This window comes from Tursiops truncatus, chromosome 13, assembly GCF_011762595.2.
Source record: "Tursiops truncatus isolate mTurTru1 chromosome 13, mTurTru1.mat.Y, whole genome shotgun sequence".
Lineage (NCBI taxonomy): Eukaryota > Metazoa > Chordata > Mammalia > Artiodactyla > Delphinidae > Tursiops > Tursiops truncatus.
Genome location: NC_047046.1, coordinates 7,877,697 through 7,894,623, shown reverse-complemented (window position 1 = coordinate 7,894,623; position 16,927 = coordinate 7,877,697). Strand labels below are relative to the sequence as shown.

General features: G+C 52.9%; 1 protein-coding gene across 24 annotated transcripts in view; it reads right to left on the bottom strand.

Moving 5' to 3' along the window:
• The window catches only part of KDM2B (lysine demethylase 2B), a 122,557-nt gene that overhangs the window by 81,855 nt on the left and 23,775 nt on the right, over window positions 1-16,927 (bottom strand). For 7 of the 24 annotated variants that reach the window (XM_073790043.1, XM_033836854.2, XM_033836855.2 and 4 more), the window contains exons 5-9: window positions 16,446-16,546; window positions 14,388-14,566; window positions 13,995-14,101; window positions 3,337-3,430; window positions 2,185-2,338 (exon numbers count right to left, since the gene is read on the bottom strand). In XM_073790043.1, the coding sequence (XP_073646144.1) occupies window positions 2,185-2,338; window positions 3,337-3,430; window positions 13,995-14,101; window positions 14,388-14,566; window positions 16,446-16,546 (635 nt within the window). The other 17 variants (XM_033836859.2, XM_033836860.2, XM_073790040.1 and 14 more) reach the window with 11 other exon arrangements.

Sequence of the window (16,927 nt, the reverse complement as noted above, 5' to 3'; positions counted from 1 at the left end):
TCATGAAATCAATGTCTGGGAACCACATGTACACCCTGCCCTTGAGAAGGTGACAAATTCCAACTGTCCCTTTTTTGCTTCCCAAAATCCAGGAAAAAAATCCTGGTGTCTCACTCAAGACTGTTAGGGCCAAAAGTCTTTGCTGAATTCTAAATAGACTCCTACCAGCTGCAGTTCAAATCCACGTCCCCTCTTCCTGCCTTCAACACACAGTCACACCCCTGCTGGGGCTTAGATGCTGCTTCTTGAGACCTTTTCCAGCTTGCTTAAGGCACCAAAATGAACACCCTTCCCATCCCAGATCGGGGGAAAGCAATGGGCCACCTCTCGGTTCTGAAAAAGGCCCTGCGAGAAAAACGCCTGTCCTCCAAGGAGGCTAAGGAGGCCTGCACTCACGGGACAGAGTTGGGAGGGAGCCTGAGGATCCCAGAGTTCAGCCTCACCCTGCCCCCACTGTAGAGATGGGACAGTTGAGGCCCAGAGAGGAGAAGAGATCAGCCCAAAGTCACAAAGACGGCAGCAAGGCCAAGCGCACACCAGCCTCCCTTTGAATCTACCAGGGCCAATCTTCCCACACCTGCAGTGGCCTTGAACACGCTGCAGGATACCACCTCCTTCCAGGCTGTGCTCCATAAATGCTGTCCACCAACTACAATTCCCTCCTGTCCCAAGCAGCAGTCCCTCCCCTCCCGGGGTCAAGCAGCTCCAAGGATGCACCTGGGGCTCTGACAACAAAGTCACCCCCACTAAACCCCGCCACCTCCAAATCCCAAACTTCCCCAATAGTGAAATCTCTGCCCAACTTTCTAGAAGAGCCCGCGTGTGCAGGTCCCATCCCCATGGTGGGAACTGCTACCACAACCGCTCCCCCTTCAGTTGACACTGACTCGATGTCCAGACCCAAGGCCAACTCCAGTCCAACTTAAGTGTGACCAGTTTCTCCATCCAATGGATCTTAGTGGCCTCAAAGGAGGCCTTGGACCCTAAGATCCAAGCTTCCACTCAGTGGCAATTTCCCTGCAGGCTCCTTGGCATATGGCCTCTACTTGTGTACCTCCAGTGACGGGGAGCTCAGTGCCTAGCAGAGCAACTCATTCCAATACCACTTGGCTATACCTTGTCTTCCAAGATATGATCCTTCAACTGGCCGATGGCCATTACCATACACCTTCACTTCCTGGGTAAAACAACCCAATTCCTCCTTCAAATTCACCTCACCTGATGTGGTATCCAGACTCTTCTCTCTTTCGAGGTTGACTTACCCATGAGGGTAAGTCATTACAACCCACGAGGAACACAGTCTCCTACATGTGGCCTGACCCTCTCACTCTATACAGTGGGACTGTCACCTCCCTCATGCTGGGTAAAACACTTCCACTGAAATGCAGCCTAAGATTCTCAGGTCATCTGCCACATCCACTAGTGACTCAGCCTGTAACTGGCCAAAAGCCCTCAGCCCATCTCCCAGGAGCTGTAGGCCAATAGGTCTCGGTTCACTCAGTCCTCACTACCACCTGGGAAGTCTTCCATTTTACAGATGAGAACATTGAGGCACTGAGATTAAGTCATTTCCAGGAAGTCAGGCTTGTAAGCAGCAGAGCAGGAATTTGAATTAGGGCGGGGCTTTCTGGCCCCAGGGCCCATGCTCTTAATTATTGCCCTCTGCTATAGTTGTAGTTAATTTTTTTTTTTTTTAAAGGGGCGAGTCCAAGTACAGAAATTGACCTTGATCCCAATTACATTTCATCTTGTTCTGCAGGAAGGAAGCTGCCACTCTGGGTGCATTCCCCTCTACCCTCTTCCCCTGGGCCAACTCCCCCTTCCCCCCTCCCCAGCCATCAGGATAAAGTTGCCCCTCCCCTCCCCACAGGACCACCCTCATCCTCACCCTCAGAAATCTCAGCAGGACATCTTGGAGGAAGGCATTCAAACTTCCCCTGAGGGAGGGCCCTCAGGAGGCTTTCTCCCCAAGAGAGAATTCTAGCCCACAGGCAGGAAAAAACAGGTAAGATGTGAGAGGCTATTTTTCCCTGCAGCCTGAGGCCTGCTTCTCTCCTTCTCTCAGGGACTGCCAAGGGCAAGGAGGCCCAGAGAAACCCCATCACTTGGCCTAAACGCCTGGCTGAGGCCACCCGGCCAACAGGAGGCTGCTAAGAGCCCAGCGCCAGCCTCGCGGGAACCTACCGGAAGGGATGAAAAACGTGTAGCCCTGTTTCAGCTCAATTCTTTGGCATCGCTCCACACGGTCTCCCAGGAAGATGTCGCTCTGTTTGCCTGACAGCACCCACTCCTCGTACAGTGCCAAATTGTGCAAGGTTGGAGGAATCAGCCAAAAGATCTTAGAAGGAAAAAGAAGCAATCAGTTAAAGATCCAGGCCAAAGTCTCTGATTTCTTCCAGGCTCTGCCACAACCCAGAAGACAGCCCCACCTGCCTGGGAGCAGGGAGGATGGGGGAGGACACATCCCCGGACACCCTTCCAGGACCAGGCCCAAAGGGTCTCTGGGGTGGCAGAGAAGGCTGTACCGCCCTTCTGGGACACCCCTTGCCCGCCTTTAGAGAATCTCCGTTCCAGCTGAAACACCAGGGTGGGAAGACTTCCTGGACTGAGTGGAACATTCTTTCTCCTGAGCCGTGGGCTTGTCAGGGAGGTGGGGGAAGGAAAAGAAGGGGAATTTCCTAAGTTGTAGGATAAAATGGCCCAATAAATAAAACCAGCTTGTGCTGGCTCTGGAGAAGGAGGAAAAACATCTGGAACCAAGAGGGATGACTTCCTACCCGGAATTTCTTCCAACACATTCGGTTAAGACAAATGCACACGCAGACCCAGAGGAGCAGGGCAGCACACACGTATTCTCAAGGAGCACCCACCTCCATGCAGGGACCCCTACGTCCCCACGTGGGCATGCACACAGGAGCAGACACAGCAGGAGCACCCTGAACACATGCCTCACGCCCTTTCTCTGGGTGATGTCTGTCCCTAATGTAAACTGTTCTTGCAGGCAACTAGACTTTTAAGTTAAAAGGTCCCAGTGCTGGAGCTGAAATTACAGCTGGGGGAAATGAAATGCTGGAGGTTCTTGGGAGCCACATCTGGAGTTCTAATCTGGCCCAAGATGCGTAGGACACTGGACTGGGTAAGCAGGTGTGAAAGGGTGACCAGATGTGATGCAAAGGAGTTGACCTTGACCTTTCCCTCCAGAAGAAGACAGAGAGTGAGAAAGTCCTCACAGGGTGGGGTCTGGCTGGAGGCGGGGGGCAGAAGCAGAAAGGCGAGCAAGCCCCTCCATGCACAAACAGCCAGGTGTGTACAGAGATGTGAAGAGACTCAACTCACCTTCCCACCCCGGAAAACATGGTACCAAACGGAAGTGCCTCCGAAGTCGATGTGGAAGTCAGTGAAACAACCTTTCACGCTCATCAGACAGTACCTGCAGCACAGAGGCGGGGAAGCAGAAAAACAATTCAATGCCTGAATCACAGGAGGCGAGCAAACAGCTTCAGAGATGCCTGACCTGCTGCCCTTTTATAAACGCTGACACTGGGGAATTTTCTTTTTTTTTAGACCCAAATCTAATCGGAGTTCCCCATGGGGGAAGCCCCTGTGATCAGGTGGCGAATCTCAAGCATTGGCTACCTGCCCCCAAGGCTGGGAGAGGCATTTTTGTTTTCAGGTTCCCGAGAGAGAGAGCTGGCAACCCACAGGCCACTTGGTTCCTTCCTCGAAGACGGTTTTTACTCTTGCCCCACCCCTGCCTCCTACCCAAGCAAGAGGCTTCATTTCTGCTCCTTCCAGCTCCTATACCTGCAGTTCTCCCAAGCTGCCAGGTCCCTCTGCAGCAACTGGGCCCTCTGGAATTCAGCTGTAAACCACCTGCATAGCTTGCCAATTACTAGTCCCCATTCATCTCCTCATTCATTCAACAATCATGTACTGAGAGCCAACCAGTGGTCCAGCCCAGAGCCAGGCATGGCACTTAGAGAAAAGCATAAGACCCCTGCCATTAAGGATGAAACACTCTTAAGGGAGCATGACCCTGGGAAAGTTAAATGGCAAGGCAAACTGCAAATGACTGCAAAGTAAGCAATGCAGCTGGAAGTACAAGGGTACCAGCCGTAAAAGACCACAGTGTATAATTCCACGTATGAAATGTCCAGAGTAGGCAGATCTACAGAGACAGAGAGTAGGTTAGTGGTGGCCAGAGGCTGGGGGTATTGGGAGGAAATGGGGAGTGACTGCTAATGGGTACAGGTCTTCGTTGTGGGGTGACAAAAATGTACCAAAATTGATGGTGGTTGCACAACTCTGTAAACATACTAAAAAACATTGAATTGTACACTTTAAGTGGATGAATGGTATGTGAACTGTACCTCAATAAAGCTGCTAAAAAAAAAAGTAAAGCGATAAAGACCCTCGGGGTGGGGGTGGGGGTGGAGTGGCAGAGAGGGAGGGAAGGAGTCAGGGAGGGAAGGAGTTAGAGAGGGAGAGCCCGGCCCTGAGCGGCTTGGACAGAGGGAGGGCATTCGGGAGAAGAAACCTGCCAGCAGCCCCCCTTCTAAGCTCTAGCAACTGCCAGACAACCCACCCTTCCTTACAGGAACTCACCCGTCCCCTCCCTCCTCCCTCCACTTGCTGCCCTCCTAGGGGTGAGCAGAGCTTAGGAGGAGGGGGGACAGACAGGCTTCCAGGTCCCGGCCTGGCAGACGGCAGTGCCAGGGCCCCCTCCCTCTCACCCACCCCTTCCCCCAAAAGCCACAAGAGCACGGCTGGGGCAGTCCCCCACGGCTCATGCTCCCACACCTTCGCACCTCCGGAGGCCCGCATACACACGCTTACCCCACTGACCGCTTTTCCCCGCTGCACTTTGCTTTTCCATGGTTTGGGAAGAGGAGAGGAATGGGGCGGGGTCGGGCAGGGAGGAGCCAGCAGCCTGAGAGGAGATAATGGTGGGGGCCAGGGGGGACGTGGGCTGAGCTGGTTAGGAGGCTGGAGGGTTCCAGGCGCCCCCTCCCTCTGGTTGCCTTTTGCACCTCACATTCAGGTGGACCCGGGGCTCGGCAGTATGCACGCGGCGTGCCCCGCGTCCCTCCTCCGGATAGGCTGGAAGGAGCCTTAACCATGTGTCTGCAGGAGGCTGACAAATCAGAAGGCCTTCCTGCACATCAGAGCCCCGCTGCCTAGCAACCCCATCGGAGGGGTGTAGTTGACAGCACAGGACGCAGCCCTGTCACGAAGACAGGCGCGGGCTGTGCTGCTGGCGCTGGGGTTGTTAAAGTCCCAGCTCCGGCTCCGGCTCCGGCTCCGCCTCCACACCCTGCTGCCTCCTCCCGGCCCACCCAAGCCAGGTCCCCACTCTGAAGGCCTGGGTGATTCTCTTCTCTCCAAGGAACTGGAGGGGTAGGGGGCCTGCTAAAGCCCTAGTCCACCCCACCCCCATGGACCACGCCGGCCTCTTCTCTCCAAGCACCACTTCAAAATATTAGTCCTCATTTTCCTAAAACCACTCTTCCTCTCGGTTTTCTTCTTCTCTTTCTTTAATCTAACCTTGGTTTCCACCTCCTCCAGGCCTGAGCAGAACACAGTCTGGAGGAAACAATTTAAGTGTTTGTGGGGTGGAGAAAGGCGAGGTGCTTCCTTCAGTCTGCAGCTGGATACCCACCCAGGGGCCCAAAGCAGAAAGGAGAGGAGCTTGGCTCTTGGGTTCTTGGGCTCCAGGACCCAAGTCTCCCCAAACAGGTCGTCCTGGCCAAACAGGTCGTCCACCTTCAACCTGCCAATCTCCTGCCGCAGTTCCAGCCTCCCCAGCACACGCGGAAACGGAATCCCTGCGAGCTGCGGCTGCTGCGTACAAGGGAAAGTTCTCCAAGTTGAGCCTGCGTCTGCTCTGCCCTCCCAGTCACCCTCCAGCACCCTCCGAGGCCCCTCGGAGCTTGGGGGAGCCACTTCCAGCCCCGCCTTTCCATGAAAGGCCCCTCCTCCCATGTCCCTCATTTCCTGGCTGCCAGGCCTGGACCGCCCCTCCTGCCGGGCAAGTGCACGCTTTAGGGTGGCCAGGGGAGCTGGGACGGGGCGGCTTTTGTCCCGGGCCCCTGCAGCCGTCACCCCGCCTGCCTCCTCGCCTGCCCCGCACTCATTCCGCGTTTCCCCCCTCACTCCTGCTTCTCGCTCGCTCTGGCGTGACGCCTTTGCACTGACCTCTAACAGCTTCCTCTTCCAAAGCACACCGCAGTCACATGGGCACCCCGGCTCGGTGCCACGGCCGCTAAGCTCTCACCGCGGCCGGCCAGCCGGCCTGGTTTCCGCCTCGGCCGCCCCCTGCCCGGAAAGCCGCGCCCCTCGACACCCCCACTCACGGCGCAGGCGGCATCTGTGTAGGACACCCTCCAAGTTGGCGCCTGAAAACCCCGCACCCGCGACCTAAGCTTTTGGGGGCTTCCCACCTCCCAAGGCCGGGGCTGGCTGGGGAGGAGCGTGGTAGGAGGGGGCGCTGCACCTGCAGCACCAACTTTGGGGCGCTGCCTCGGGTCTGGGAGGCGGGGCAGCCCCACTCCGCCCTTTTCCCTCCAACTTAGCGAAACTCCCCCGGCAGCCCAGGCGGCGTCCCCTCGGGCAAAGGTCTGGCGGGGGGACCTGGAAAGCTGGCACCGGGTGACCGGGCTGGAGGCGCCGAGCGCGCGTGCACACACGCTACACACTTACGCGCAGCCCCGGGAGACACAAAGAGCGGCTCCGTGACGCCGGCCGTGCAGCCCGCGGGAGGGAGGCGACCCACACCCCGCCCCGGTGCGCCCCGAAGGAGTGAGGGGCTCCCGGGCAGCCCGGGGCCCGCGGGGCGCAGCGCAGGAACGCCCGCCCAGCCCCGCCCGCGGTTACCCTCGACTGCAGCGCGGCTCCCGGGCGTCCCCTTTGGCGGCTGAGGCTCGACACTCGTCCGGCCCCGGCGACCAGAGCCGAGCCCCCTCCACGGTGCTGCCAGGCCCCTGTCGAGGACCGCGGAGCCCTCGCTCGCTTCGTTCTTTTCTCGGGGAGCCGGGCGCAGCCTGCGCTCATCCCCGCTCAGAAACTGAACACCCGCGCGGCACGGCGGCTGCCAGGGAGGCGGAGGGAGGCCGCGGCGGCGACAGGGAAGCGCGCCCGACCAGCGCCAGGGGACGCCGCCGCCCACGGCCGCCCCCTCGCCCGGGCTGGGTGGGGGCACGAGGGTAGCTCTCCCCACCTCCGTTCTACTGGCAGGCGCTCGGGGACTCCCGCACGCCCGTTTTCAGGGAGGGTGGACGCCGTCCTGCTGCTGAAGGCGACGACCCAGCAAAACCACCTTCCTGAAACGCACCCCTCGGGGCAAAGCTATAGAAAGGACCAGTGCCAGGGGGTGGAGGGCTTGTCTGATGCCGGGTATGGCAGCCCAGAGATCAGGGATGCGGCTCTGGCCCTAAAACAGACTAGCTGTGACCTTGGACAACCACTTCCCCTCTCTCAGCAGCTTCCTTGCCCTGGGGGCAGGGAGGTGACCTGACGTTCATCTGCAATCTAAGATGCTCTTTCCTGCGCCTGCCCCTACCTGCCCCCTTAGGAGCTGTGTAACCCCACATCATAGAACTATTGTGGCAATTCATTGAGATAAACACTTTGATTACTTAATCCAATCTTCACAACAGCCCTGTAAGGTCATTTGCGGGACTGTACCCATTTTACAGATGAGAAAGCAAGACAGGCTCAGAGGTGGTGACTCACCCTGATCACTACCCTCGTAGTGGGGTGCTTACCCAAGCAGCCTGTCTCAGAGTTTCTCAGCCCTTCTCCCCAGGTGTCCCTGATAAATCCCAAGATCTCAAGAAGCAGAGTGTGCAGGTTACAGCCAAACCTCAACCACTAACTGAAGAAGTCAGTCCAGCTCACATCAGAAGTCCCCCCTCCAGGGCACGCTCATCAGGACCACAGCCCTCTTCCCATCCCACCCTTCCCCCATAAACCACAAGGGGGGCCAGGAGATGGTGGTATGGTGTCTGCAGGGGCAGAAATCAAACTTCTCGATTCTTTGGCCAAATCCCATTCCCTGGGCTACCCAGCATTATTAATTAATAGGTTCCAATTATCAAGTGCTCATAATAATATCTGCTTACAGGCATGATACCATTTTATCCTTAAAACAACCTAATAATCTCCATTTTAGGGAACTGAACATTAAGCCATTTAAAGGTGGTCAACGCCCTGGCCCAGGGTGTTGCTTCCTTGTGTCATTTACTGGATGGCTCACCCATTAGTACCTCCCTGATGGCCTGCTGTGAGGTTAAACTGTAAACTCCCTGGAATTGGTTGAATTTTTTACCTTATGTATGCTTTGCCTATTTAAAAGAAAAGATAGTAATGACAAAGACAATCCCCACCTTGGATTTGAGCACCAGTCATTGAATTAAATGAACTCAGAGAGGAGAAGGCCCTGACAACAGGATCAGGCTGTCCACATGGGAGACATATTACTTTTCTCTTTTTTTTTATTTTTTATTTTGGCTGCACCACGCAGCAGGCAGGATGGTTCCCCGACCAGGGATTGGTTCCCCGGGCCTCCGCAGTGAAAGCACCGAATCCTAAACACTAGACCACCAGGGAACTCCCCCATATTACTTTTTAAGTCACAAATGCCCAGATCCTTGTGAGTAGGGACCACACCAGATTCATCTGTGTAAGTGCAGTACCCAGCAACAGCCCTATAATTATTCTAACCAGCTATGTGACATGGGACCAAATCCTTTCCCCCCTCTGGATCTCAGCATCTCATTTGTTAAAACTAGTCAGGGCCCTCTAACTGGTGGCCCTTACAGACCAAACCAGGTCCTAGATATGCTTGGTCTGCCTACTGTCTTATACTCAGCTGCCCTAGATATGCTTGGTCTGGCCAGCACTCGTTTAAAAAAAATGTTTTTTAAAGGCTGCCTCTCCAGTTATCCAGAGCCACACCAGCCCCTACTGTCTTACACTCAGCTGCTCTATCCATTACTGCATTGAACCACTATGATTTCCAGCTTCCTTGTCTGTTAAATGGGGATAGTAACCTGCTTCCAGTATCATTGAGATCTGGGTGCTAAGGGTCTAACACAGCACCTGGGGCCATACCTGGCACCACAGGAAAGGCTGGCTCTCTTTGTTCTTCTTTTCGAGGTAGAAGGGAAAAGCCAGGAATCCAGAGACCAGGGCCCGGGGCGTGGCCCACATGTGACATCAGCAGCCTCTCTAGGTCAGTTTCTCTACGTGATACATTACACAGGGACGATCATTTATGATGCCAGCAAACGCGGTTGATGAGAGTGAGCCGGTAAATATTAAATATCGGCTGTAGAGATGCCCTATGCAAACGCGAGGGAAGGCAGATTAAAAAGCAGAGGATGCCAGGATTCCAATGGCAGCTGCAGCCCCTGTGTGTCTACAGGAGGCCACGTAGACAAACATCTTATCCCAACCACATTTCACATCCACTGCAGGCTCCATCTTCCCCACATCATGGAGGGAGGCAGGGCAGGGATGACAGGATCACCGCTTTGTGGAGGGAAAACTGAGTCTCTAAGAGGAGATAAAAGCTTTGCCATAGCTCAGGGAGTGACAGAGGCAGCCCCGAAACTTGGTCATCCCAGTGCCTGTCTTCATCCTGTTTCAGCTGCGTACCCCCAGAAAGCACATGGGAAGAAAATGCAGTCAATTTTCAATTTTGGGGGGCCAAATGTAGGCTTTACACGGGATCCCCTTTTGGCTGGGCTTTTGAGCTCTTTCAGTCCACTGTATATCTCTAATACACCAGCAAACCTCATTTCTGCAAGCCCAGTGGGCTACAGGAGCAGGTGAGAACAGAAAAGACTCACTAATTTCTTTCTGGAATGTGTTAAAATACCCAACGGTCCTAAGTGAAAAAGGTGTGCCCATGGCATAGACCCAGGAGATTGCAGAGGTTTTAAAACCTGTCCACAAAGTCTTTGAGAGCTCCCCACCCCTTCCAGAGACAGGGCCAAATTTCCCTCCCTTGAGTGTGGGCTAGACTTCGTGACTTGCTTTTAACTACTATAATATGGCAGAAGTAAACAGTATGTGACTTCCAAAATTAGGTTATAAAAGGCACTGTGGCTTCCTCCTTGCTCTCTCTCAAACCATTTCTGGCGGAGGGCAGGAAGCTGCCATGTCATGAGGACACTCAAGCAGCCCTATGAAGAGGCCTACATAGTGAAGAACTGAGGCCCAGGCCTAAGTTTTGGGTTTTGTTTTGTTTTGTCGTGCCGCACAGCTTGTGAGATCTTAGTTTCCCGACCAGGGATTGAACCTGGGCCCTCGGCAGTGAAAGCACAGTCTTAACCACTGGACAGCCAGGGAACTCCCCAGGTCTAAGTTCTGACACAAGCTCATTCAGGACTCTGAGCCAGAATCACCCAGCTAAGCCACACCCAGATTCCTGCCCTACAGAAGCTGTGAGCTGATGCTAAGACATAAATTTGTTTAAGTTGTGAAGTTTTAGGGTAACCTGTTATGCAGCAGTAAACAACTAATACAGGGGTACTTCCAAATCATTGTCACTGTTTGTACGATTATGGAATTTTCCAAGACAAATAATTCTGTACAGCCAAAACATTTCTGTGGGGCAGCAATTAGGGGCAGGGTTGGGGGGAGGCCGTGGCAGAAATGCATTGGCACAGCTGATATTCAGCCTACCCTGTCATCATCTTTTCCCTTTATCCTGCTTCTTCATGACACTTATCACCTCCTAAATTATATTATTCACTTGTTTGCTGGCCTGTCTCTTCTCCCAGCCAGAATACAAGCTCCATGAGAAGAGGGACTTTGTTTATTCACTGTATTCTACCAACGACTTAGAAGAGTGTCTTGCACAAAATACAAAGTAAATGCAGCAAGAGGTAACTAGTATACTCTCTTTCTTTTTCTTGTTTTTTTTTTTTTTTCGGCCACGCCATGTGGCTTGTGGGATCTCAGTTCCCCAACCAGGGATCAAACCTGGGCCACAGCAGTGAAAGCACCAAGCCCTAACCACTGGACAGCCCGGGAATTCCCACACTAGTATACTCTTTAGAAATCTTTGTCTCCCACAAAGTTGCAACTACCCCTTCGACAACTGTCTCCACCCCTTGTCTTAAATAACTGAACCAAAACCCATTAAAATTCCTAACCCCCTCACCATGATCAAACGACATAAATCCTGGAACCAGGGAGAAGTCAGTCATGGGTTTGTAACCCTCCTCTCGTCCCCCCTGCAAACCTTCAGTTCAGGTGGCCCTTCAGCTGTCTCCACTCTCCAGGCACCTCCAGCATGGAGGCTCTGTGATTTCTAGAAAGTGTCGTTTTAATTAAATTCCAAAGAACCATTCTATGATCCCAGAGGACTTCATCATCATGGGATTTTTACCTTGCTTATTAACTGAAATCAGCATTCTTTTCAGCCGAACAAAGTGGACCACTTCCAAGGTGACAATTTCCTTCCTAACAAGGTTCAAATCCTATAACAAGTTCCCACGGCCACTGACAGGGTTTGTAAATCTATTTGCCACATAGTCCAACCAATATGTCCAAGACATGTGGTTCTAGAAAATTGTGTGTGAGCCTTTTTCTGGTAATTAGATAGAATTCTCAACGTATTAACAGAACTTACTATTTAAAGGAATCTTTCAATAAAGTGTAGAATACTGAATATCTCAGAGAGACAAAGTAGATATTAATTGAAATCTGTCACCCAAGGCTGTCTATTTTACCTTCCTAAATACATGCCCTGTTTGTCCTGTGCTCTCCTCTAACCCTCATCTAGATGATGCAGTGGTTCCTCATACCAGTCTGCCCCCACCTCCTTCAATCCACACGGCAGCTGCAGAATTTGCAGAATACAAATCTGAACACATACCTCTCTCTGCTTAAAATCTCAGAGGTTTCCGACTGCTCTTAGGAGAAATACAGACATCTTACTATGACACTGTCAGGCCCTGTCAGCCTGACCCACCCCGCATCCTGCACCACTGACCTTCCCTTGATCTGCTCCAGCCCCACTGGCCTTTCTTTGGCAAGTCCTTCAGCCCCGTCCTGTCCCCAGCCCTCCCCACCATTCCAGGCTCTCTGCACACAGCCAGAAAAGCTCTTCCCAGGCCTCTTCACTTAAGTAGCTCTTCTCCCCTTCAGACTGCAGCTCAGGGTGGCCTGCCCTGCCCTCCCTAACCCAGTGAATCCCCTGGTACACGCTCCCATAGCACCGAGGGTCTCTGCCTTGTGGCCTCATCACAGCTGCAAATTTCCATTTGTTTCTCTGACTGTTGGATTAACATGTCTCCTGAATAGACTGTAAGCTCCATGAGGGCAGGGAGCTCATCTGGTTTTCTCCCTGCTCTATTCCCGGTGCCCAACACCAATCAGATGTTCAGTTTATAGGCTGAATCAATCAATCACTCAATCAACGAGGGTCAGGATCTGCCTCTCACTAATCTGAATCTCACACTCTTTCCTCAAGCTCTGCCTCCGTGATTCCATCGAGGACCTTGGCACTTGCCTACTGCCATCCCTCCCCAACTCCCGTCCCATCTCCTCTGTCCTTTAAAGCCCAGGTCAATATCCTCTCCAAGATGATTTCCTGATGCCAGCAGCCCAAAAGGATTCCTTCTCTCCCCATTTTCCTTCTGGGAACCTGTTTCCCTCTGCCTAGGATGAGAGCTGCACCTTACCCTCATGTTAATGGCACATTCTCCAGAAGGTAGGGGCTTTTAGTCCTGTTCATCTTTTACTTCCCTGTTCCAAGGGCTCCATAAGTTTTGATGTGATCGGATCGGAACAAAACAGAATTGAAAACCCTCCTACCAACCCCTCCTTGAGCCCAATCTTTCCCTTTGAGGCAGCCCAGATCCAAGGGGTGTAAGGAGCTTCAGCTTTGAGGGTAGAAAAAAATGTCTGAGAGGTAATTAAAGAGAGAGAGAGCTTGAAAGCAAAACCTTGAGAAGCCCAGGGCCAGCATGCTGGCCTCCCTTACAAAGCCTGGCACAGAGTTTGCATTCAATATGCACTGAATGAAGGGCTGAGTGAATGAAAAGTTCACAGCCTTTAAGCTCCTGGGGTCACTCCTGGCAGTGGGGCTGAGCAGAGAGGTACTAATGGATTTGGAGTCACCAGAGCCAACTCTTCTAGGAAGCCCAAAGCAATAGTTCTGCCTGGACCACCAGCATCTCCTTCTCATTTTGAAGATGGAAACACAGAGGGCCTGAGATGGTACGGGCCCCAAGGTGACTTTCTCATCCCAAGGGTCCGCCACGCAAGTCCTAGAACATGGAAGGTGCTCGTAGCTACCTCTGCCCATGTTAAATAATCAGTCTCAGGACTTGATGGTCACACCACATGTAGTGATGTCCCTCCAATTAGATGTGGCCACCTTCCCAGCCCACCACCAACCTCCCGCTTAGAGGGCACCGTCTCTCTAAGGAATGTCTGGTGAGGAAGTGGCCCCTGGCTTTTTTCAGGAAAGGTTCTTCTCAATCAGAGGTCCCAGGTCTCAACAGCGGGAAGCAAAAAATACCAGACCCCTACCCAGCCCTTGTCAAAAGTAAAGGGTCCGTGGCGGACCCCTAAAAATCCACTCCCAGGACACGCTGTCACTTGGAGGGAGAAAACGAATGTTTGACAAGTACACATACACACACGCACATGCACACACACACACGCACACACAGATGCACACAGACATGGTTCCCATTACTCTTCCTCCTCTTCAGATCACATCCCCCCAGGGAGAGCTGGCAGGGAGGCCAAAGAACTATCTGGATGGAGAATCCAGACCCGGAGCAGAATGCAGAGCCCCTGCATTCCAGGGAAGCAAGATGCCAACCTGCCCACACCAAGGACCCCCAGCCCTCACGTCCCAGCAGCGACCCCGCAGGGCCGTGGTCTCAGCCCAGGCTCACTTCCAGCCCCCGCCCCCCACAAGGCTGAAAGCCACCCCCTCCCAGGTCCCGCCACCAGCCAGGCAGTCTTACTTCTTCACTTTCGGGTACTTCATCTCTGCAATGGCATTCGTGGCTTCCGTCTGCTTCTCCTTCAAGTGCTGGGGCCACATGTTATCCACCCAGTCCACCAGGTCTACCTGAAATCCAGCCAGGCCACCGTCAGCGCTTCCTGGCTCCGAGTGCCCTTAAGCTGGACCCCATCACCACACCTCAACCCTCCTCCCTGCTTCCAAACGCCTCCCGCCCTCCCCCTGGGCCAGCGCAGGCTGGCAGGCTGGCTCGCTCGCGCAAGACGAGGAGGCGGAGGGTGGCCGGGGAGGGGACCGCAGCCGAGTGGGGGGGGCCGCCTACCACGGTGGGACGCTTGGCCAGCACTGGCCGGGGAGGGGACTGCAGCCGGGGCGGGGGTGGGGGGGCGCCTACCACGGTGGGACGCTTGACCAAGTGCTCCAGCTTGGTGTGGCTGAACTCAAGGCTGATGACGTTGTACAGCTTGTCCCGCTGGGCCTCGGGCGTCTCATAGTACCGCACAAACTGGGACATGCTCATCTCCGTGCCTTTCTGGGTGTTCACGTCCATCACATCCACCAACCGCCGGCTACCTGGGGGCAGAATCCACAGGCTGGTGGCTCCAGCCAGCTGGGGGTGCAGATCCTACTTGGGAGGCCCCGTAAAACTAAACCTGCCCCGCCCTAGCATCCCCCATATGCCTCACCCTACGCCCTGTCTGCTCAGTTACCTGGTCCTATCAGTTTTCCTCACCAAGTCACTCTCCAATCTTAAAATGAATCCCTCCCCAGTCCATCTGCTTCCCTCCACCACAACTAACTTGCCCCAAAATGCTCAGTTACCGAGCTGCAGAGCTGGGATTTGAAGCCAATTCCATCTTATGCTAGAACCCAGGTTCTTAATTCTTAACCCCCAACCCCCACCTCTGCCCTCTGCAATACTGAATCTTGATCACAGGCTAAGGTTGAAAAATGATCCCCGCCTTCAGTGGCTGGCTCGTCACCCCACAGATTCAGGGAAGCCTTGGAGAACCGCTTTGTTTTTGAGTCAGGAGTGCAAATCCACCAGGGGGCATCCCTGAACTTTCCTGGAAATTCTGGTCATGCTCTGGGCAGGGCCGGCTCCTTCCTTACCAGGCCTCCTGGAACAGGTGGGCTCTGCTCAGCTGTTCTGGAAAGCCCACCTGTCAGAGAACCTGCTATGTTAGAGTGGGGGAGGGGAAGAGAACAAGCCCCCAAGCTCCCTCCGCTTTCTGGCTGGCCTCCAGCCTTCCACCTCCCCTGCCTCTCCTCCTGTCTCTCCTCCCTCACCTTGCTCAGGGTTCCATCTGCAAAGCCCCCTGAGGAAGGGGATTTGCTGAGCAGGTAGGTGATGGGAATCACAGCCCTAGAGGCTGGTGCAAGTCGGCATTAAAGGCCTGGAGCTCAGCTGCCCCATCAGTACAATACAGTGGTTAGGCTAAGACTTTGTGGGTTTGAACCCCAGCTGGACCTCAGACCTCTTAGCATCTCTCAGTTTCCCCCCATCTGTAACATGGGACAAAAATGGCAGCCAACCTATGGGGTTGTCCTGTGACTTAAATGAGATAATGTACATGAAACATTCTTGAGAAGTGCCTGCAAGTAGGAAGTGTTACCTAACTGGCCAATTTCATTTATAATTACAGGTGGAGAAAGTGACATGGTGGGAAATCAGAGCCAGTTAAATCTCTGCCAGTCAGTCCAAAAGGACTGACCACTTACCATCTTAAAACATAATCAGGATGGCTAATGGGGGGGATGGGGGGCGGGTTATGAGGGGCGATGGAAATGTTCTAAAATTGACTGTGGCAATGACTGCACAAACTCTGTGAACAAATGAAAAACCATTGACTTGTACACTTTAAATGGGTGAATTGTATGGTATGTGGATTATAACTCAGTAAAGCTGTTATTAAACAAAAACACTAGGCACTAAATGACCAACAAAGTTGGTTTTTCTAAAAAATATTTTTTTCTTTCAAAAGTCTCCTATCCACTTAAAACATACCTAATAAAAAATATAAATTATTCAGCCATAAAAAGGAGAGTACAGATGGAGCCCGACTTACCATGGTTCAACCTAGGTTTTCTGACTTTAAGATGGTGCAAAAACGGTACACATGCAATAGAACTGTACTTGGAATACTGAATTTCGATCTTTTCCCGGGCTAGTGATATGATCTTCTCTTGTGATGCTGGGCAGCTGCAAGGAGCCGCAGCTCCCAGTCAACCACAATCACAAACAACCAAAACACTTACAGCCATTTTGTTTTTTAATTTTCAGTACAGTATTCAATACATTGCATGAGCTTTTCAACACTTTATTATAAAATAGGCTTTGTGTTAGATCATTTTGTCCAACTGTAGGCTAATGTAAGTGCACATTTAGGGTAGGCGAGGTGAGGCTATGAAGTTTGGTAGCTTAGGTGTATTACGTGCATTTTCAACTTACAATTTACAATGGGTTTATTGGGATGTAATCCCATCATAAGTCGAGGAAGATCTGTCGTAGCGATACATGTTACCACATGGATAAACCTCAAAAACATGATGCTAAGGGAAAGAAGCCAGACACAAATGGTCACATGTTGCATGATGTCATTCACATGAAATGTCCAGAATAGGCAAATCCACAGAGACAGAAAGTAAGTGAGTGGTTGCCAGGGGCTGGGAGTGAGGGAATGGGAGTGACTGCTAAGGGGTGTGAATCTCCTTTCGGGGTGTTGAAAATGTTTTAGAACCAGCAGACGGTATGGTTGCATAACACTGTGAATGTATTAAATGCCACTGAACTGTACATTTTAAAATGATTAATTTTGGGACTTCCTTGGTGGTCCAGTGGGTAAGACTCTGCGCTCCCAACGCAGGGGGCCCGGGTTTGATCAGGGAACTAGATCCTGCATGCCGCAACTAAGAGTCTGCATGCTGCAACTA